A 23656-nucleotide genomic window follows, 5' to 3' on the forward strand; every position below is an offset into this window, starting at 1 on the left:
CATTTACCCAGCTAGTATTAATGGCGTTTACAGTTGGGTGATGAAACACGTGCCAGCAACAGCCAAGCTCTAGAGAGCACCAAGGACCCCACATTTCTGGAGCGCTTCTCTCAAGCAGGCAGATGAATGTTACCCGTGGACAGGACCAGTAGATGAAGTCAGAACTGATAGAATAAATACAAAACCTTTAGGAAGAAGCCAACCAAATCACCTGTCCAGGTTAACATAGAGCACAGGTCTTAAAACCTGACAGCTTTAAGACTTGTAGACTTCAACTCCCACAATTCTCCAGCCAGCATAGCTGAAGAAGTCCACAAAGCTGCCAAGTTTGAAGACCTCTGACATGGAGCTAACATGTTTGTTTCTCTGCCTCATCCGCTGCCGCAGCCGTTTCTCGCCCCCTGTAACGCGCCGTTTCCCCTCAAGAGGGCGCTCGCGCAATTGTCCCGCGTTAATCCGGGAGAACCGCCATGGACTCGCCGGAAGAAGCCCCGCCCTTCTCTTCCCCAGCTCCACCCACCCTTTCACCCCACCCACCCCAAGCAGTGGGAGGAGCGACGACGATGCCCCCTCGCGGCCTTGGCCGCTTCTCTTAAAACACGCGAGCCTCGGCTTGGCTTTATCGCTCGGGCGGTCGGAGGCGGAGTCTCTTTGGCTGACTTTCTGGGGGCATGTTCTCCGCTGTCCTCCTGAAGTTCCTGAGGCCGAAGCCGTTGCGTTTTTGCAGCCCGCTTTGGGGGATCGGGTGAGAGCCGCTGTCTTGGGGAGGGGGGGAGCAGAAAGAGCTCCCTAAAGGGGGAAGCGGGAGGAGAGAGAAAGGGGTCTCATGCGGAGAAGTTGGGTCCGCCAGAAGAAGCCCTGCCCGAATATTTCTATTCTAAATATATCAGATTTACAATGCCCATCGCCTCCAGCTGTCTTGATTTTCAGCAGATACAGATTAACAAGAGTTGGAAGGGACCTTGTAGGTCATCTAGTCCAACCCACCCACCCCCAAGCAGGAGACTCTACACACCATTTCTCACAGATGATAGTCCCGTCTATTTTAAAATGTTGGATTTCAGCATTGCCTGAAAATAAGGGTTCCCCTTTGCAAAGATGCCCGGCGTTAAAGCAGGCGCTATCATTTTTTTAATTTATTTTATTTTCCCCACCATAACGTGGAGTAAAGGGAAAAGAAGTATTTAAATGCTGGATGCTAGAAGGGTGTTTTTAAGAGTTGACTTAAAAGTAATTAACAAGATCGAGTAAGGGGGTTTCTTAAGTTTATATTGGGAAATAAGATAAGGAGAAACAGTGCTGACAGTTGCACCGCTTCTGCATATTCCAAAGATGTAAGGTGAACTGTTTTAAAATGTGGTTGCTTGCTGGAAAAACTTTCCTATTTATACGTACTAATATATGTGTTTTAGAGTCAGGAATTGTCAGGAATTGTCAGGAATCCAGATCCTCTTGGACTCTACTCAACTGTTAGTATTTCATCATGCTAAAACTTTGTATGAAATTGAAATAGTTATTTATGATGGGTTTCAAAACCATGCTCAAAGCTATGGTTTATATATTTGTGTTTGTGTATCTCTCTCTCCCTTTGTATAGTGCAACAGTTGGATAATAGATATAAGGATGATACCTGTAATAATCCAGATTTTGGGGGAATCCTGGTTTTAAAACAGTTTATTTTTATGCAGTAAATAAATACATCTTTTTTTTTTTTAATTTGATTTATATGCCGCCCTTCTCCGGAGACTCAGGGCGGCTTACAATGTGCTCAGCAATAGCTTTCATCCTTTTGTATATTTATACAAAGTCAGCTTATTGCCCCCACAACTGGATCCTCAATTTACCTACCTTAGAAAGGATGGAAGGCTGAGTCAACCTTGAGCCTTGGCGAGATTAGAACCTGCAGTAATTGCAGGCAGCTGGTCTTAATAACCAGCTTAATAACAGGGTGCCTTAAACCACTGTGCTACCAAGGCTCTTGGTATCTGATAATATTGTTAGGTTAGGCCAGTTTAGCTCTGTCGAAGCAATAGAGGTAATAATTAGGAAGATGAGACACGGAAATATGTTCATTCTTTACTTTAAAGTGTCCTCTTTTTCTCCCATCAGTTTTTGGCTGCTGTGTTTTGATGAATCTACAAATACATCCAGGATCAAATATCATCTCACTTATTTGACAGTACATATTTGAAAATTTGATCTCAGCAGTGCTCCTAATTATTTAAGACACTCAGAGCCTGATTCTCAGCCCATTGTCCTATAGCTGTATTTGTCCACTTTAGGAAGAGATGCCCTATTGTCTCTGCATGTTACACCATGCAAACAGATATCACTAGAAACAGCACACAGTAATCTCTTTCTAGACAGTATGCAGCCAGATAAATAAATTTCATCTTGCTATGAAACAATGAGAAAGGAAATGCACTTCAACAATAACAACACAACACACTTTAGATGGCCATTCTGTTAGAATTATGTTGCTGGTGGGAGTACTATACTAAATGTGAAGCATGAAGTGACTTCTTATCTTTTTTCCATCTATGCATAGTGTATATTCCAGGGACAATGTTTCAAGTTTTACACTATTATTGGACTATGGACTGGCTCTGCGGTGTATAATTGTAAGTGCTTGAAGTCTCAGAAACTTGGAGTATACTGACCTAGGCATATGTAGGGATGTCCACTCAATCATTTAAATATATCAAAGATGCATGTCTGCATAGAATCTATATTGATATACTGATTACAGCTAGCATATATTTTATAGTCACAGTATATATATATGTGTGTGTGTGTGTGTGTGTGTATATATTTCTTTTTCGTAGGCTTTTATGTGCATATTCTTTCTAGCCAGGTTTTACCTACGTAAGCTACATAGCAGCAAGAAATAAAAAGCCCAGAAACTTGTGAATGAGATTTCACAGAACCAGGACTGCATAACATCGTAGCTTACGTAGGTAAAACCTGGCTAGAAAGAATATGCACATAAAAGCCTACGAAAAAGAAAGAAAAAAAAACATTGTACCTTTACAGGGAGGATACCTGAGAAGAGGGTGTGGCTATAATTATAAGGCAGAAATAGCTATCTGAGTCTGCCAAAGGGCAGCACAGAATCTGCTGTCTGTCAGCAAGAAATAAAAAGCCCAGAAACTTGTGAATGAGATTTCACAGAACCAGGGCTGCATAACATCGTAGCTTACGTAGGTAAAACCTGGCTAGAAAGAATATGCATATATATATATATATATATATATATATATATATATATATATATATATATATATATATATTATATGAATATATATATATATTATATGAATGAACCAGTTCCTGAACCAGTTCCTATGCAGCTATGTAATACTGTACTAAGTTCTTGTGCAAGTTATGCACTAGATGTAAATTGGTTCTTGTGCAATGAGGTATAGGTACATAGTTTTATATTCACTCTGATGAAGGCATAAACATAGATAGTATGATGTGTTCTTTTTATACCGTTCACCATGAATAGTCAGCCAAGACAGCTCTAACCAGAATTTCCTGATGGATATGAATCTGAGGGCTACAAACTGAGTATCTGTTTTGTTTCACCTATGAAAAAAAATATTGCATCCCGAAAGTTCAGTTGAATTGGCTGCAGCTTCACCAAAAAAAGCCCCTCAAAACATTTGCCCTTTCATTGTTTTGTTGAAACAAAACCTAACCATTTCTAGCATTGTGACAATAAGGGGAACTCAGAATGAGCCTCTTGGGCTACAAAATTGGCTGCCTTTTTAAAGTTGTTCAGGTTGTTTGCAATTCAGAATTGCTACTCCTGGCTTTCGCTGAACAACATTTTTCTCAGCCTGAATTCTTCCCCCTGCCATAGCTTTGGCACAGTGTCAAAGATGTGCAGCTTATACAAAAATTTTGTGGCTGTGGCACAAGCTAGCAAAAACAGGTAAATAAAAGTAATTTAATATAAGAGACACACATTATCACATTCAACGGTGTGGCAGGTAACTCAGGTAATCTTTGGCAAAATTAGGATGGAAGAGTCATTGTCCTGATCTTCAGTTACGTTGACCATGATAACCTTCTGTATACAAAGATTTGGAGTAGTAATGCATCACTAGTTTACCCCCTTCCTAAGCAATTGATAACAGTCTGAGATGGTGGGTGAAGAGAAAACAAGTCCACTTATGACTATTTTATGACTACAACAGGGTTCAATCCTTTCTACCCCTACTTTTCAATGTCTACATGGAGCTGCTTGGTAAATACCATATCAATGTGCAGATAAAATCTCTTCACCTTTGGTTTGAGATACCTTGCAATTGAGATACCTGACTTGGTGCCCAGAGGCTGTTAGGGTTTGGATGAGGAGGAATAGGAAATCCTAGTAAGACAGAATGGCTGTGGATAGATACCTTTTGACCGGAGATATAGCTTCTTTAGTTCTGAATGGGGTCATGTTCCCTTGGGCTGAATAGGCTTATAATTTGGCAGTTCTTTGGAACTCATAGCTCCTGCTTGAACAGCAAGTAGAGAACATAGCCTGGATATCCTTTGCATAATTAACTTGTATATACCAATTGCAACTTTTCCTGGGCCAGGAGGTATTATGGATAGTCACTCAGGCTTTTTACAATTCTCAACTGGTCTACTGCAAGACATTCTGCATGGGGCTACAGAAAGGGAAATTCTGTGGAGGATCCCATCTCCAACAGAGTTCTATTTACAGGAACTCTGTAGCAGGGTATTCTCAAACATGGTACTTCTCCTATAACATAGCTTGCCCACACATATAAGAACCAGATCTCCTCTTTACTAAGTTAAAAAATAGATGACATTTTAATTCTTGAAAACAGCATTTGGGGAATGTTATGTTTTTATTTATGACCAACCTCTGCTGATTATATAATGCAGTTGTACACTGATCAAACTTATTTTAGAATAGAGTGGCATGGAAATATCAGAAATAAAAATAGAAGACTCCATTTTTTTTATTTTTATTTTTTTTGCCTCAGTTTATACATGTATACATTGTGAGGCAAAGAGAAAATGGAGTCTTGGTGATCCTAATAATGGCTTATATGTGGCCACAGAGGTGATGTCTTCATGCAGTAATTGTGAGGCCCACCTGCAGCGGCAACTCAACCATTGAATTGGCAGTTTCATGGGAAATAGAGAACTGAAATATTCTTCTTTTCACAAGCATGTGGTTAAGGAATGTAGTTCACTTTCCATCACAACTTCTTGGACATATGTAGTAGTTGAGAAAGTCAATTTCTCTGGTGCTATGGCTAAATATGTAGCTATAACCATAACCATAAGTAACTATAATTATATATATATCTGATATAAAAAAGGTGAAATCTCTAATGAATAGTGCATTTTCAAGAACATTAAGTTTGTATGCATCTTTGTAATCCTGTGACAACTGTACTATCACTCTGATTTAGCATTGTCTTCTAAAAACAAAGTAATACTGTAATCTTTTGACTAATTTCAAGATTATTTTAAGCAACAGTTCAGAGCATAATTATGGCAAAAAGACTACAGTTATTTCAGAAAATAAGTAATTGTGGGAGATATATTCCAAATCACAGTGAAAAAAACAGGATTTAACATATAATTTACTTTTTAATGTTTAACACAAAGAAAAGGGGGGAAAACACCGTCTTTAGTTCAATCTCACTTTCCTGCCAAAGAAAAAGGAGGTTGTTTCTAAACAACAGCCCACATACATAGTTTATTACAGAGACTCTTTAAGTAGAACACTATCCTATATGAATTCTTGCCAGTTTGTCTCTTTGTATTCTGAAACAATCATCTGCAAATTGAAATAATCCCTTCCTTGAGTATCTTTTCCAAGTAATGGGAAAATCAGATTACCACTACATGGATTTACAGGTAATATATATAATTTGACTCTAAATTCTAAAATTGATCCAAGACTATTCTGTTCAAATGTGCTGTTGCAGAAATTTCCTTTTACAAGTAACTATGTCACTCATCTAATTTAAAAGGTATTTTATAATCCCCTATAAAATATCTAGAATCTAAACATCAAGAGGCATGACACCATTGATCTCATCATGAATATATACTTTCATTGACCAAGCTAACGAGGTTTTTCTTGTAGGGGCAAAAGTTATTTCATAATATTGAAATCCTTGGAGAATAAACAAACAAATGGGAGATTGAAGTACTGTAATGATTTCCATATTCATTTGGAGTGTGGCACTTGCAATCCATCTAAAAGGAACATCATTTTAAGAAGCACAATTTGTTAAATATAAGAATGAATGATTAGAAGCATTGACAGCTAGAATCAAAACTGGAGGTTGAAATACAGACCAATTTAAGATACAGATTACACAACTTCGTTAGCGGAAAGTAAAGAATACAGGAATTCACTAGGAAAATAAAAATGGAAAGTGAAGTCAAAGCTAATATGAATTACATTTTTAATAAACTCAGTCAATAAGAAGTGAAGATGTTAGAATAGATACTTTCATTTTCAGAGGCAAAGAATTCATTGATTATATCAATAGTATACTAGAAGTAATTAATCCCAGGGAAGAACCGTGTATCCCCGAAAATAAGACCCTGTTTTATGTTTTTTTGAACCCTGAAATAAGTGCTTGGCCTTATTGCCATGCGCTCAAAAGCCCAATTGGGCTTATTATCAGGAGATGTCTTATTTTGGGGAAAACAGGGAAGACTATGACAGACAAAATCATGAAGAATAAAAATTTAGTGCAAACAAAGCTTAGTTAAAGTAGTTATATTTACAATAATAAGGTGTAAGTGAAAAAGCTGCACTTTTGAATTATAGATTTGAAGATTGTTCTTAAAAGGGTTGATTCTTTGTGCAGTGATGAACATGGAGAAACCTGCATGCTTTGGCTACAACCAAATTAAGAGTTTGGAAACACCATTTGTCAAGGATTGTAGCTTACTTGGTTGTAGCTAATTCCTGAATTGCTTTATATGTGTGTTTGTTAATTTATATGCAATTTATACTTTACATGCAATGCAGTTGTTAAGGGAATAATCATCCCATTTTTAAAAATGCATTTTCAGCAATTTTTCAGCAATAGCAATTTTTATCTGCTTGGCAACTTTTTTAAGGAGCTCTTGCCTTCTTCCTTTTGTTTTAACTCCTGTTGCTTTTGACAATCTCATGTAGATGGAAACAGCTGTAAATGGTTCTGACTGTCACAACATAAATTTCAAATTGGATGTTAAAAGAGAGTAGGAACTTGCATGGAAATTCAGTATTGTGTAAATCCAAACAATTTTAGCTAATTTCCTCAATAGTGCTATTCTCACTCTCTGCAATCTTATAATACAGCTTGGCTCACAGTTAAACATGTAATTTCCACTCACTGCAGGATTTTGGATCTCCTTCACATGCACACACACACACACACACACACACACACACACACACACACACACACACATACACATACACACACGTCCAATGTAAAAGTGCAGTTGAGGACTGTTAATTAGAATTGGTAGTGCCAGAATCTATCGTAGGTGCTATTGACAGGTTAACAATAGGAGTAGAGGTAGAAGTAGTGCAGATAGAAGTAATAGTAGTTGTAGTGAAGGTGGTTCCAATACTAAAACTCCCTGCAGCATAGGATCATAGGAGTACTCAAGCAATCAACAGAGGCCAAAGAAATCTGAGGAGCCACCTGGAATGCAGGTGCCAGTGACTGCAGGAGAAGTTCAGGCAGAGGTGAAATCCAACAGGTTCTGGAGAACCAGTAGTGGAAATTTTGAGCAGTTCGGAGAACCGGCAGATACCACCTCTGGCTGGCCCCAGAGTGGGATGGGAATGGAGATTTTGCAATATCCTTCCCCCAGTAATGGAGAGGGAATGGGGATTTTGCAGTAACGTTCCCCTGCCTCACCCACCAAGCCGCACCACACCATGCCCACAGAACCAGTAGTAAAAAAAGTTGGATTTCACCACTGGGTCCAGGTGTCCCTACTTCTGGTGCAGCCCTTGGTACCAATGTTTCCAGTAAAGCTACTGATAAACTGGGACTAATAGTGACCACTACCGATCCTCTGAACTGTTAACCTTTGCCCCTTTATGTTTCTGGCAATTTAAACCGCTTGCACACGTTTGAGCACTAACCAAAGATGCAGGTCACACTGTAGTTTTGCATTTTGCATTTTCATTTGCATCACCCAGCAAAACTAGTAAAAGAAAAGAGGAAGAGGTTTGTAGATGGAGTCTGGAGTAGAAATAATTCTGGGAAAGAAAGGAGAGAAAACTGGAAGAACATGAAGTGAAGGGAAAAGGTAACTCAACTATGGTTGAAAGCAAAGGAGAGAAATCCTATGTATGTGTGTATGACAAAAATGTATTTCAAAAGTAAAAATTCATCAGCTGAGCAACACTGATGACCTGAGGCAGGGCTGGCTTAGAGGCAAGGCTCAACTCTGTTCTTTACCTTAATAATTTCCACCCATTTTATAATGCTTGAATGTGTAAACACTTGGGACACTGACGGCAAAGTCAAGGTAGTGATAATTGTGTAGTTGTGATGCAAGCCTCTCTTTCCTTTCCCCTTTTGTACACAGGTTGTCCTTGACTTACAGCCATTCATTTAATGACTGTTTGAAGTTACAAAGGCACTGAAAAAGTGACTTATGGCCATTTTTCACATTTATGACTGTTGCAGCATCACCATGATCAAAACGAGATACTTGGCAACTGGCATGTATTTATCATGGTTGCAGTGTCTCAAGGTCATGTAATCACTTTTTCAATCTTCTGACAAGCAAAGACAACGGGGAAGCCAAATTCACTTAATAACCATGTCACTAACTTAACAACTGCAGTGATTCACTTAACAAGTGTGAGAAAAAGGTCATAAATTGGGCAAAACTCACTTAACAACTGTCTTGCTTAGAAACAGAAATTTTGGGCTCAATTTTGGGCATAAGGACTAGCTGTATGCATTCATCATTGTGTCCATTCAACTGCTCTGGATTGAATAAAAGTAAAATTTCTGTTCACCAGAGAGAAAAGAAAAAGAAAGTAGGACTGAGGCAACTTTGGAATGATTTCTTAAAGTACATTAGATACTAGATATGACCTTAAAGAAATATTACAACTTAGTACAGCAATATAACTAAATATTGGTATTCTGGTTAATGAGAAACACTGCTACCTAAGCAGCCAAAATCATTCTGTTTCTCAGCTACCATTGTTTTGTGCCACTGTTTCTTTGTTGTTTATTAAATTATCAAACATAGTTGTTTAATGACAAACTATGATAGTCTTACATTATTTTTGACTCTAGAGACTTTTCTGCCAATGTATGGAAAGGGTTAAGCATTGCTGCCTTCTGTATAACTAGTGATTATGCAACACTCATGACTATTTAAGTTTGAGGTTCCTGGGCTAAACTATTTGCGCAGGGATGGGGTGTGGGTGGGATCTGGGAATGTTGTAATGACACAGAGAGATGCCATTGCCAGCACCTTAGTCTTACCCTACAGCTCCGTAGCCATGTTTCTAGAGGCCTCATGCACCTAAAATTAAAAACAGTTCTTCATTTTCTGTAGCACAGGCCTCTCTCTAATAAGCCCTTTCCAATTTGGAGAAAGAATCTCATCTTCAGGTAATACACGGTATTTATATGTGAGCATATATAGTGAGAGAGGTGTATATGTATGTGAATAACTAGCGATAGATAGGTATGCATTGACAGGCATATTTATGTAACATCAAGTAGGAGAAGGAATTGTCTTACCTTTTGCTTTCTAAAGCCAGCCAAGTTGTGTTCTGTGTGTGGTTGATGGTTAAACCTTTACAGTGTCCAGATTCCTTTTTGGTAGCATCGGAATGAAGTTCACAGCATAATGTTTAACAGAAGAATGAGAATAAGAACTTTCTTATTCAAAGGTTAATTATACTACGAACAGCACTAGCTCTTCTTTGTAGTAAATTGATCTTTGGGACTGTGAATGATATTGAGCACATGACAAGTTCATCTGAGTTTTTTATTTTATTTTATTTTGCCTTATTTTTCTCCTTTTTCTTTTCACAGTAAAGTACATGGTGATCATTTCCCTGTGCTGCAATTACACACAACTAATTCTACCATGCAATTCAGTCAGGAAGATTTTGAGAAGGCCAAAGAGCAAGTAAATCTTTTGCAAGATGAGCCAAGCGATGACATCAAGTTGAAGCTTTATGCATTGTATAAACAGGTATTACAACCATTTACCTTCTTAAATATGTAAATTTTTGAAAAATATCTTTGGAATCTCTCTTTCTCTTTCTCCCCCCTCACCCTCTCTCTCACCCACACACACACATGGAAGCTGTATGCTCTGTTCCATAATTGGGTAGACCAGGTTGCCCACACACACACACACACACACACACACACACACACACACACACACACACACATTTTTATACTTTTCATAATTGCTCCTGAAATATAGCAGAAATTTTCATATAAGTTTTGGAATAGACATAATTTGAATAAAAATAAATGATTAATTTATACTTTGCAGTCTAGTAGCAGTTTTAGTTTTGTTTGATCATTATCTAATTAGTTTAAACTTGATTTGATTTAACACAGGCTACTGTGGGCTCATGTAATATTCCAAAACCAAGTATGTTGGATTTTGTCAACAAAGCCAAATGGGATGCTTGGAACTCACTTGGCAGTATGACACAGGTAAGCATACTCTCAAAAATGGTTTAAATTTAACATTTTGGGTGGGAAGAGTCCTTTAAAACAAAATATCCATTATATCCATGTTAATATAATAATGTAATTTACATAATTTGAGTTAATATGTAATCTGCATAATTGCAAATAGTATAAACAGATGCAGATGATATAGCTACATTAATTACTTAATTATGCAAATGATGAATTGTTATGTATGTGGCTTCAGGATTTTAGTCTTAAATTTTAAAATAACTTCCTCTAGTACAAGTTTTTTTACTTGATATTAAAAGTTGTGGAGAGATCCCATTTTAAATATTTTGTTTAATCTTTGAAAATATAAAATATTATAATTAGTATCATTTACATTATTTTATTTATTTTATACGAAGATGCCCATGGAACACACATTTTGATCCTTATCAAAATATGCAAAATCACAGGAAACAAAAGGAAAATGTATATTCTATGGCGACTTTAATAAAGATGTCACCACTAGAGGGGAAAAAAGGACCTTCTTGTTTTATTCAAGGCTGCATTGTAAAACCTTTCATAAGTAACGGAGATTCATAACTGATCTAAAGTGAACACATTCTGTTAAATTAGAAACAAAATTAATTTTGTTTCTAATTTAAACAAAAAAAAAGAGTGGTTTTTTTTAACAAGTTTTATTAAATTTTTCTTTTACATGTTACATATTTTATTGACCAGGTCACATCTTATACTACTTATAACATAGTTATATATTGATTTTTATAATCCATTCCAATCTTCTTTTCTGCTTTTTCCAAATACAATTTACATATTTCAATTTCTGCCATGATATTCTTTTTCCCTACTTTTTTATCTTATCTTAATCTCTTCTTAATAAATAGTATATAAACAATATCACCATCCGCCCTTCAAATCCTAATCTTAGCATTACTTCAATTAATTATCTCATTTCTCCATTTATAAAGTATATTTCTCAAAATCCCCATCACATTTTTTGGCTATAGTCCCACCTTGGGCATGAAAGGTGGCTGAGTGACTTGGAGCCAGTCACGCTCTCTCAACCTAACTTACCTCACAGGGTTGTTTTGGAGAAAATAGGAGGAAGAAGGAATATCAGATATCTTCACTGCTTTGAATTACTTATGAAGTAAAATAGTCAGGATAAATGTCAAGTAAATAAATAATGACAAACAAGGCAGCAAATTTTATGCCAGGCATTGCCAGCATATTTTTCTGCTGTCTCAAGTACTAGCACATGGTACTTTGATGTATCCTAAGACTATGGTATATTTATGCTGCAAAGAGGCAGCAAGAGACTATGTCAGAATAGCCCCCCCCCCCCTTTTCCACTGCAACATCTATGGGTAATATCCCCATTCTTCAGGAATATATACTACTGTGCAGAACTAATAGTAAAAAAGTACTCATCTCAAGGTCAAATTAAAAAGGTAATAAATAATAAATAAAAGATCAATCTCCTGGCACATACTAAGAGTAAATAATTCCATTTAGTAGCGTCATAGCTGCTAGGAATTTATAATATTATAGAGAAGAAATAATGTTGAAATGTGCCACTGAAATTAATATGATGTCAAAATGCTTAATTTTGCTATACCATGTCGAAGGCCTGTTTTGATTGTTTCATTATGATCTGCAATGCAAATTGTATTTTTAACAAGAAAATTGCATATATTTTAAAATAATTTAAACTATTTGTATTCTAATTCTGAAAAAGCCATAGAAATAATAGCATTCAACAAACATCAACAAAGGATTTTCCAAAGATACAAATTAATAAAAAAATTAAAAACATAGCAAGTAGATTTGCCCTATTGTCATTTAAAATGTTGAACATAAAATACAGTATTTATAATTTTGAATCCTTCACTTTGTTTATATTTATTCATTTATTTATTCAATTTCTATAGCCGCCCCACTTCAACCAAGTGACTCTGATAGCTTACAATTCAAAAATTATAAAACAGTTTAAACAAAAGAACATGAAAAGAATAAAAACATCTACAAAATAAATAAGTGTAAACAGCAGTCGTGATGATTAATCAACTGATAGCAAAGCCAAGTTATAGGTTTACATTTTCTATCTTGATATCATTTTTATATTCTATATATTCTATTTTAATACTGACTTCTCATTACAGGACAATGCCAGACAGAGCTACATTGAACTAGTATCGAGTTTGGTTCCTACAGAAACTTCTCCAGTTAATGAAATTCCCCCTGGTAGCAAATCCATCTATGAAACGCTTGAGGTTACTATTAAAGACAACATCACAAAGATCATATTAAACCGGCCAAAGAGGAAAAATGCTATCAATGTCAAGGTAAAGTTTGTAGATTTTGTAGTTTGGGAGCAAATAAAAGCAGAGAAGGAAAATACTTTTTCAAAAGACAAACCCCAGACATCTGAGGAAAAGTTACCCCAGCGCACTGTTAGGGTTCTTTCCCTGTCTTCTCTTTTCCTCATCTGTTTTGGGTTTTTTTTTCCTCCTTGTCATTTTTCAAACACAGGTGAATCAGGTACACATGGACTTTGCTTTGTATTCACCTTGGATCCACAAAATTTCACCAGGAATGCTACACATATTCATAATGATAACTACTTACCCCCCCCTTTTTTTTTACATTTAAACAATTATTTGAATTTTAAAAATGGAAAACTGCCAACCACAAAGATGTCTGGAGATCCAGATAAGTCCATAAGCTTTTTTTCCGAAAACAAAAAACAATGAACAGACCCAGTCCAGTGCTTTGTTTGGAAGTGTATCTATCTGTCAGTAACAAGAAATGGACGTTGTCTTACCTGAACTTCCCTTTTCTGGGTGCTGCGACCACTATCCATAGCTGGGTTTAGTCCCTCATTGCTTGGCAACAACTGAGTGAGATTTGCATATCCTTTCCGTGGCTTAGCCACGCCTCCCATCCCATGATCCCCAGTCAGAACGAAGGCGCAGCACGATGAAAGGTTCGAAAATTTTTTTATTAACAATCAACCGGTAAACACTACAGGTAACGAGTCCAACCCCAACCGGGGCAGGAAGCTTAACAGGGGAGGGAATGGATAGTGGTCGCAGCGCCCAGAAAAGGGATGTTCAGGTAAGACAACGTCCATTTTCCTGAGCGCTGCTCCCACTATCCATAGCTGGGATGTACCCACCCTAAACTTCCAGGGTGGGAGGCTGAGTGCCCCCCGAGTCCGTGTCACTGAGGGCCGATTGTAAAACTCGCCGGCCAAACGATGCTTCCGCCGAAGCGTAGGCATCTATCTTGTAGTGGCGGATGAACGGTGAAAGCGATGACCAGGTAGCCGCCCGACAGACATCTTCCACCGACGCTTGGGTGGTCCAGGCCGCTGTCGTGGCTGCGCTACGTGTGGAATGCGGGAGGATCCTGTCCGGAACCGGCCTAGATGACTGTTCATACGCCAATGCAATGCAGGCCTTGATCCACCTGCCCACTGTAGCAGATGAGATCTTTGCGCCCATCGACGCTGGGTTGAAGGAAACCAGCAATGCTTCAGACTTCCGGAAACTAGCCGTCCGACGGATGTAATGATCTAGGGCCCTCCGCACATCCAACTTGTGCCAGCGCTGTTCTCGTTGGTCTCGTTGGTCTCGTGGGGAAGGGCACGGTAGAAGTCCGGTAGCACAATCGCCTGCGCGCAATGAAAGGGAGAATTTACTTTAGGGTTGAAGGAGGGATCCAGCCGGAGGACCACTGTGTTATCTTGGAACTGGCATAGATCTTGCCTGATTGATAGGGCCGCAAGTTCTGACACCCTCCTGGATGACGTGATAGCCAGGAGGAAGGCCACCTTGTACGAAAGGTGTTTGATGGAGATCGACCCCATAGGCTCGAACGGCGGTGAGGTCAGAACTCTCAGGACCAATGGGAGCTCCCACGTCGGGTATCGGTGGACCGTGGCTGGCCTCAAGTTTGTGGCGCCCTGCAGGAACCCTCTAATCCGTGGATGGTGGGAGAGAGACGGGTAAGGTGCGCATGTGATCACCGTAGACAACGCTGCTGTCTGACGTCTCAAGGTAGCGGGCGCCAGGCCTCTGTCCAGGCCTGCCTGGAGAAATTCCAAAATGTTGTTAATTTTCGCCGAGGTGGGGTCGGCCTGATGAGCCAAGCCCCATTGGCAGAACGCTCTCCAGGTGGCTTCATAGATACGTGCAGTGGAAGGGCGTCTGGCTGCCTGGATTGTGCTGATGACATTATCAGGCAAATTGTCCTTCTTCATAAGGCCCCGTTCAAATGCCAGACGGCCAACTGGAGCCACGGGGGGGTCTGGGTGGCAGACAGCCCCCTGGAATAGGACAATCTGTTGAGGGGGGATCACCCATGGTTGCTCTATGGAGAGGGCTACCAGGTCGGCGTACCATGGTCGACGGGGCTAGTTGGGCGCTACCAGGATCAACTCGGCCCTCTCTGCCAGGAGTTTCCTGACGAGCCGCGGTAGGAGCGGAATCGGCGGGAACGCGTACAGGAGGCCCTCCGGCCATCTGCACCGTAGGGTGTCGTGATCCTCTGCATTGGGAGCTGGGTAGCGTGACACGAATCGAGGCACCTGAGCATTGGACTGGGTCGCGAACAGGTCGATAACTGGGGTTCCGAATCGTGTGACTATCTTCTGAAACAGCCGGGGGTGGAGTTGCCACTCCGCTGGATCTATCTGTTCTCGGCTGAGCCAGTCGGCCCGTACATTGGCTGCTCCCGAGATGTAATCCGCCTTTATGGAGCGAAGATGCCTCTCCGCCCAACTGAATAGGGCTTCTGATTCGAACATCAGCTCCTGTGACCTTGTGCCCCCCTCCCTGTTCACGTGGGCCTTGGTCGATATGTTGTCGGTGAGGACTAGGATGTGCCGGCCCTCCACCGTCGAGCGGAATTGCATTAGAGCTAGCCTGATTGCCCGCAGTTCCAGTAGGTTGATACTGCAGCGGCGCTCTCTCTTCGACCATTGACCTTGTGCGACTAGGGTGAGAAGATGAGCTCCCCAACCCTGCAGGCTGGCATCTGTAGTTAGGACCAGCCTGTCCGGCTCCAGGAAGTCGCAGCCCTTGGTGAGAGACGGGGATGTCCACCAGTTGAGGGAGTGCCGGACTTGTGGGGGCAGATGCACCTCGAGGTCTGAGTCCGAGTTGCCTGCTCTTTGGAAGGGGAGCAGGAACCACTGGAGGGGCTGGGAGTGTCTGCGTGCCCACGGAACGATGTTGAAGCAGGACACCATTTTTCCAAGGAGGCTTGAAAGGAGCAGCAGGGGAACCTTCTGCGAGGACAGGACCTGCTGAACCACTTCGACGATGCTCCGTGCTCTGTCCGGGGCTAGAAACACCTGGCCCTTGGTTGAATCTATCACGACTCCCAAATGGAGTAGTCAGGTGGATGGGACCATCTGGCTCTTCTCGAAGTTGATGGTGAATCCGTGGTCCAGGAAGGCCTTTATGACTGCCTCCATATCCTTGGCTGCTTGGATCGGCGAAGATGAAAGGACCAAGATGTCGTCGAGGTAACAGAGCACTCGTACTGGTATGGTCCTGAGTGTTGCAGCAACCACCGCCACCAGCTTGGTAAAGGTGCGGGGAGCTGATGAGAGTCCGAATGGCATCGCTCGATACTGGAAGTGTTGGCCCGCAAACTCGAACCTTAGGAATCGTCGGTGGTCGGGGTGAACTGGAACGTGCAGATAAGCTTCCCTCAGATCCACTGACTGCAGGAAGTCTCCCCTCCTCACGCCTGTCAGGATTGATCTGAGAGAGTGCATTTTGAACCTGCGGTACCGGACCGACAGGTTCAGATGTTTCAAATTCAGTATGCCCCTCCAGCCCCCGGAAGACTTTGGGACCAGGAAGAGTGTGGAGTAGAACCCGTCCCGGTGCTGGGCTGGAGGCACCCTCTCTATGGCTCTGATGTCCAGAAGATGTGTGATCTCTGCGTTCATGAGCAGGTTGAGGTCCCGGGATGCCGGGACCTTGCAGCGTAGAAATTGTCTGGGCGGGGCCCCCATGAATTCGATAGTGAGCCCTAGCGAGATAGTGCGTTGCACCCACAAGTCCGATGATGAGCAGGCCCACTGCTGGTGGAACTGGAGCAGTCTCCCGCCTATGGGGCCCCGCGCCTGGGAGTCACTTGCCCCTCCTGAAGGGCTTGAACGGGCTGGGCGTTTGGAAGGTTGTTGATTCCTGCTGTGGTCCTGGAACTGTCGTCTGTCGTGATAGCTGCCTCCTCCCTGGAACATGGATCGCTGAGATGAGGACCCGCCTGGTCCTCCGCTGTTCTGAAAGGGCTGCCTCTGAGGATACGGGGCGTAGCGGCGTTCTGCACGACGAGACGACGACAGCAACACCTTCCTCTTGTCCTTGTCCTCAATAAGGACAGGATCTAGTGCCACACCAAATAAGGATGGGGCCTGATATTGGGCCGCCGCCAGCTTCCATTTTGCTTTGCGGTCTGCTTTCCAATGGCGAAGCCAAAACAGCCTTCTGGCTGTGACAGTGGAAGCCAGGGCCCTTGAAGCGAATTTGACCGAATTCAGGGAGGCATCCGCTGAATATTCTGTGGCTGCCACAATTATGTTTATGTCCTGATGCAGCCTAGTCTCCTCGGGAGGCAGCCTCTCTTGAAGCTGCCTTAGCCAGATAAGTGTTGCTCGATTGAAGAAGGACGTGGCCGTTGCTGTTCTGATTGCCCATGCCACTGCCTGGTGTGATTTCCGAAAGGTCAGTTCTGCTCTCTTGTCCTCAGATCTGAGCCCGTCCAGGGCGTCGGTGGAGATCACCGAGGTGGAGGCCAAGGCGGCCACCGGCTGGTCCACTGAGGGGAGTGCTAAAAGGTCCTCCAGTTCGGGGGGCCGAACAGTAAAGTTTTTTATCCTGGCTGTTGGGTGAGGTCAGCGAGCCAGGTTGGTCCCAGGGGGTCTTGATTATCTCTGAAAACAGGTGAGGACAAGGGATGAAATCTTTCTCTTGCTTTGCGACCTTAAAGAGGGCCTCGTGGGGGCCTACAGATGTCTGGGCCTGCTGTGGGGCATCCCCTGGTACTCCCAGGTTTGTAGAGAGACGTGCCTTATGCAGCAGCGACTTGAATAATGCCGGGCAGAACAGCCCTGAGACGGATGGATTGTCCGGGGCGAGTCCTTCATCCTCGGAAAACTCTATGTCCTCTGGGCATTCTTCTGCTTGGTCGGAGTCTTCTGACGATTCCTCCTGTCTGCGAGTGACCCTCTGCTGTGGGTGTTTCTGCACTTGGGCCCCCAGACCGGTGGGTGTCTGGCGCGGGTTCTGTGCAGTTTGTTGCAGGCCCACTGCCAGCAGGGATGACAGGGCAGACGAAAAGGCAGATTGTAAGTCCAGCTGCGACAAGGGCAAGGGCGCCTCCATGGCTCGGAGGCCCGCGGCCGTAGGGGTAAAGGTGGCTTCAGGCAGACGCTGGCGTGAGTAGTGGCCGGTGGTCAAAGAAACATCCGGCATAGAGGTGGATACCCCCTTTGACAGAAGCAATGGGTGATCCACCGTATCCGGCTCCTGAGGAAGGACTGCTGCCTGTGAATGCCCCTGCTGTGCCAGCTCTACTCCCAGGTCTGCTGGATAGGTTGCCTTCTGTGCCCTGGGACACCCTCGTTCGGTGTCCTGGCTCTGTGCCGACTTCCCTTTGTGGGTCTTGCGGCTGGATGCCTCAGACCGATGCCCCTGGGACCTTCCGGAGTTTGTGCCCCGTTTTAGTGGAGGGCTAGCCTCCAGGTCTGAGTCAGATGATAGTAGGGCTTCTGCCATGACTGCTCCCCCCCCCGTCTGAAGTTCCCTCCCTTGGGAACTTCGCACCGGTGGCGGTGTGGAGGTGAGGAGATAATTAAGCCCCGGGATTTAGGCTGGCTTCCGCAGATGCGTTGAGGGGTGGGGAATGGCCCGCAGGTCCGATCCCCACTGCGGAACTTCCGGGGGCGTGGCTGAGGCGGGGATTCAAACTTGGAGGCCCGGGGGTCTGTCCAAGATGGCGACGTTGCCACGTGGTTGCAGTAATGGCGGGCGCGAAGCGACGGACTTAAACTGGCGGCCCGCAGGTCCTACCAGAACCCGCTGTGACCCTGCGCCCCTCGTTGCTCCCAGCGCCATTAGGAAAGGATCCCTCTGATTTGGGTCGGGCGTGCACGGCGCGGACTTAAATTGGCGGCCCGAAGGTCCTACCAACGGCCGTGATCGCTCTGAGTAATGGGGAAGCGCTGCCGCGCTCGATCGGCTCACCCGCACACCAGCTGATCTCCTGCAGACCGAAAGGCGCCGCTGAAGTGAAGCGTCGGATGTTCTCTGCTCTGCAGGCTGCCGAAGGTATGCCCCGAAGCCCGCTGATAAGGGGGGGGTCTAGATGATGATGCGTGGCGACCTGGAGCCCCAGGTACGCTCCCCCTTGAAATAGTTGATCTTTTTCCGCTTCGGATGCAGAAAAGTGGGGGGGAAAAACCAACCGGGAGGTAATAATCAAAAATAAATCAAAAGCCTAAGCGAACCTTAGCCAGGAAAGGAAGGAAAGGAAAAATTGGGGAAGAAAATCCTCTGAGCTAAAATTTCTCAAACAGTTCTTGCCAGCAACTGAGTGACGACTGGGGATCATGGGATGGGAGGCGTGGCTAAGCCACGGAAAGGATATGCAAATCTCACTCAGTTGTTGCCAAGCAATGAGGGACTAAACCCAGCTATGGATAGTGGGAGCAACGCTCAGGAAAAAAAAGATTTTTTATGTGCGCTAGGCAATGTTTTTCAGGTCAAAGAAGCTAATTGGAGTCGTAATCAGTATTTTGGTGGATCGGTTATTTGAAATCGTTGATTGATATAATCAGTCACCTATGGTATATTGTCAAGTATTCTCTCAGCAGCCATTTAGCACAACCACTCAAATGTTCTTAGAACTCCAAATGCTCAAAATAATTGGGTTTTTTTGTTTTTCTATTGCTTATGTTGCTCATTCCTGTAAACTCTAGACAGCTAATAATATTTACATACTACCAAACCTCTTGTATCTGTGTACTCTTTATCATAAGGTAATTTTTTTTTCAACCAAGGTACCACAAATGGGATAACTTACAGAATGCCATCAGTCTCAAGGGAATAAAATTTAGGGACATTTGGGGAAGTTGTGAGTGCTTCACTTCTGTGGTCATCTACATACCAGAAGCATGCATCATGTTATAGTTTAAAGACTGCATATGTTCATTACAAAGATCATAAAGTTTTACCTTTCCATTTCTGTCATAGAAGAAAAAAGTTACTTACATATCCTGAAACACAAAAAAACCACAATTTGATATTCTGTATGTTTCATTATTCTCAATTTTATTTGTTGGAAACGTTCTGTATCTACAGCAGTTCTTAAAAAAAAGATTGTCATTCTTTGGATGATATTGATAATCTAAGGATTCAGCAGTTCTCTAACTTTCTGAATTCTAGAATAGGAATTTATTTTCATTTGTAATTCTCTTGTGCAGATGTACAATGAAATTATGAAAGCACTTGAGGAAGCCGCAAATGATGATTCTGCTATAGCAGTTCTTACAGGTACTAGCTTTTACCATGAAAGTTAAAATCTGTGCCAATGTTAAATATTAACAAAACAGCAACACACAAGATTGTGTCAACCTGCATGCATAGGGAATTTACAGTTGACAATAAAGAAGTGAAGGTGTTGGTTCAAAACTGATTTCAGATGGGCAGCATGCTGAAAAATCAAGGAGAATACTAGGAGAGGGGACTATAAAAAACAGGCAAAAGCATGAGTAGAGATATTTCAGTGATAACAAATATCAGAAGAGCGAAAGTAAATCAGCAGGAAGAGCTAAGGTGGTTTGAGAATATACAAAAACTGACTGTACCATTAAAACAAGCATTAGGAATCAGAAACTCATATATTTTAAGCATGTGATGCAAGTGGACGTGTATAACAAATCTGACTCTGCTTGACAAGGCTGAAGAAAGCAGAAATGATAGATGGGTGACTGGATGGCAGGGATATTACTGGGATATCTTTGGAGGAGCTAAAAGCAACTAAAAAGGCTATCTTGTTCAGTCAAATTTGAGTTATTACGGGGAAGAATATGGTAGTAGTTGCATTCACATGCAGTAACAGCATCTAGGATTCTTCAGAATGCTAGTTTTTCATACTGCTGCCAAAATTATTGCTCCCATTTAGCTACTGATTTCTGGAAAGAACTAAGCATGAAAGCCAGCTGGGTGACTTTGGGCCAGTCACTGTCTCAGTCAACGCAAATAGTTATAGTTATAGTTATAGTTTATTATATTTATATACCGCCCCTCTCCCGAGGGACTCGGGGCGGTGAACAGCCAGCAAATAAAATACACAGATACAAAATTTAAAACAATATTAAAATCCAATTAAATCAATTTGGCCCATAGTTAAAAACCCTATATTAAAACCCCTAATTTTTTAAAACAATTCTTTTTAAAAAGAGTAGGTCAGGTCAGCCCTGCTTGATGAAACAAAAACGTCTTTAGGGCAGTTCGGAAAGCGCGAAGGTCAAGGATCCGCCGTATCTCTGGGGGCAACTCGTTCCAGAGGGTAGGTGCCCCCACAGAGAATGCTCTCCCCCTGGGGGCCACCAGCCGGCATTGTCTGGCCGATGGCACCCTGAGGAGGCCCTCTCTGTGGGAGCGTACTGGTCGGTGGGAGGCTACCGACCAGTATGATTTCAATAAATACATTGAAATCAGTGTGGTGTAATAATCTTCAACTAATGTTGAACCCTGTTCAAAATAAATTGATTAGTTCTGTCTAGAGCGCTCTTTCTGAATGTAATACTAGTACAGGTAGCCCTTTGTTAGTAACCTCTTCGTTCAGCAATTGTTTGAATTTACAAAGGCACTGAAAAAGCAGATTTATGTGCAATCCTAGAATTTGTAGCTATTGCAACGGATATTTTGGGCTCAATTTTGGTTGTAAGTTGAGGACTATCTGTATGTCTCAAGTTCTGGTCATATGACTTTATGTTTAACAATCATGGGTGATTTGTTTAATGACCAAAGAGGAACTGAGTTGAGTTGGGTGTGGTCCCAATGGAATTGCTGGTTCAAATTGTAGTCATTAAGTGAAGACTACTTGTATTTATTTCATTCTTTTTAAAAATTTGCTTCTATATAGGCAATGGGGACTATTACTGTAGTGGAAATGACCTGAACAACTTTACCCAGGTTTCACCTGGTGGAATGGAAGAGTCTGCAAAGAATAGTGCAGAGATGCTCAAGTATGACTTGTTTTCATTTTTGTTAAACTATATAATGAATATGCAGAATGGATGATAAGCAGAAAAAGGTCCTATGCAGTTCTATAACAGAAGCACGTAAAGTTAATATAGAAAAATCACTGCACAGAGTGCAGCATGGGAATCAGAACTGGAAAAAAATCCTCTTTTGTTGAGTTTTCACCAGAAGCCTCTGCTTCAATAAATACCTGTCGTGTATTTTCGCCCCATTTTCCCATATTGTCAGTTACATCCTGCTCCCTTCCTCACCATCTTTTAGTTATAATTTTTATTTTTATTGTATTAAGGTGTGTGTGTGTATGTGGTTTTATTATTGCTTTTGATGTTGTAAGTTGCCTTGTGGCGAGATGGGTGGCAAACAAATTTAATAAATAATAATTAAGAAATATTTCTGCCCAAGAATATTTGGAATATTTGGAAGAAAATATGCTATCTCAAATTATTTTTAAATACCTATACAAACAATTAATTAAATAATAGATTTTAAAGAAGCCAGTTTCCACTATTCAAAATGTACATCTTAGTTCCTTTTTATGTGCATAGTGCAGAAAGATATGTCAAATACTTTGTGTATCTCAATCTAGAAATAAATTATTACCAAAAAAAATTGTTTTAAACAAAATCTTCTGATGCACTTTTCACCAATTCAGTACTGGAATAATATAGTAGGAAAACCAAAGGCACTTTATGCCTCACAGAATGATTTCAAGGTAAATATTGTATATTTAAAACTCCAGAAAGATGTAAATTCTCAGGGAAATTCAGCTGTAAGAATATGTAATAAATTGTTAGGGATTTTTTTCCCCAACAGAAAAAATGTTCACATGTTGTGACATTCCAAAATATTATCTTGTTTGTAAATCGATTCCTGTTGCTTTCTATTTGCAGAAAGTTTGTTCAACATTTTATTGATTTTCCAAAGCCATTAATTGCTATGGTAAATGGGCCAGCTGTTGGGATCTCTGTAACTCTGCTTGGGCTGTTTGATATCGTATATGCTACAGACCAGGTAAATTTTCTCTCTTTGATTCCTGTCACTACCATTAGATCATCGTGGACATAGACTTGTTGGAATAATGTTTATTTGTTCAAGGTATAGAGCTCCTTTTTTCCTACTATGAGAATAACTGGAATTTTCTTCATAAAATTGAATTATATTTTTTACTGAAAATTCTCATACTGGAATGTAGGGATATAGGCATGTAGGCATGGAATTAAAAAAGAAAAACCTCTCTAGAAGCACCTGTAAGCTGGCACACTCATTTATAACTCCAAAAATACAATGAAACTGTATATTTAAGTGCAAAAATAAAGTCCAAAAGAAAACCTTAATAACTCTTAGCTTGTAAAATACAAGATAACCTCTTCCACCTTCCCCCACTGCTTATGTAAATGTTTGCCTTGGGATACAAATGACTTTCCTTCACTAACCTGGTTTCTCTGGTTCCTCCCCAAAAAATGAATGTAAGGGGATAAGAATGTGTCCCTTTTACTCAAACTCTTAAGTCCTGCACCTGAACCTCCTGGGTCTTGCACTACATTGCTACTTATCCAAGGGTGCCTTTTCAGTACTGTTTTAATTCTTCTTCATCTGTTGCAGAGGTTCTCTGGTCCTTCCTGCTGATCAGCTGTGGATTGTCTAAGCTGCCTGCTCATCCAGTTGCCTATCTCACGG

General features: G+C 41.6%; 1 protein-coding gene across 3 annotated transcripts in view; it reads left to right on the forward strand.

Annotated features, from left to right (window-relative positions):
* Nucleotides 1-619: 619 nt before the first annotated feature.
* The window catches only part of ECI2 (enoyl-CoA delta isomerase 2), a 28373-nt gene continuing 5336 nt past the window's right edge, over nucleotides 620-23656 (forward strand). Inside the window, exons 1-7 of one of the 3 annotated variants that reach the window (XM_070940723.1) lie at nucleotides 620-745; nucleotides 10065-10227; nucleotides 10608-10706; nucleotides 12854-13036; nucleotides 20194-20263; nucleotides 21861-21963; nucleotides 22870-22990. In XM_070940723.1, the coding sequence (XP_070796824.1) occupies nucleotides 672-745; nucleotides 10065-10227; nucleotides 10608-10706; nucleotides 12854-13036; nucleotides 20194-20263; nucleotides 21861-21963; nucleotides 22870-22990 (813 nt within the window). In that variant the 5' untranslated portion in view covers nucleotides 620-671. Of the gene's footprint in view, nucleotides 746-2548; nucleotides 2622-8288; nucleotides 8308-10064; nucleotides 10228-10607; nucleotides 10707-12853; nucleotides 13037-20193; nucleotides 20264-21860; nucleotides 21964-22869; nucleotides 22991-23656 lie in introns of those variants that run through there. The other 2 variants (XM_070940724.1, XM_070940725.1) reach the window with 2 other exon arrangements.

The sequence above is a fragment of the Pituophis catenifer genome, unplaced genomic scaffold, assembly GCF_029215685.1.
Source record: "Pituophis catenifer annectens isolate HBS135680 unplaced genomic scaffold, rPitCat1.0.hap2 SCAF_3, whole genome shotgun sequence".
Lineage (NCBI taxonomy): Eukaryota > Metazoa > Chordata > Lepidosauria > Squamata > Colubridae > Pituophis > Pituophis catenifer.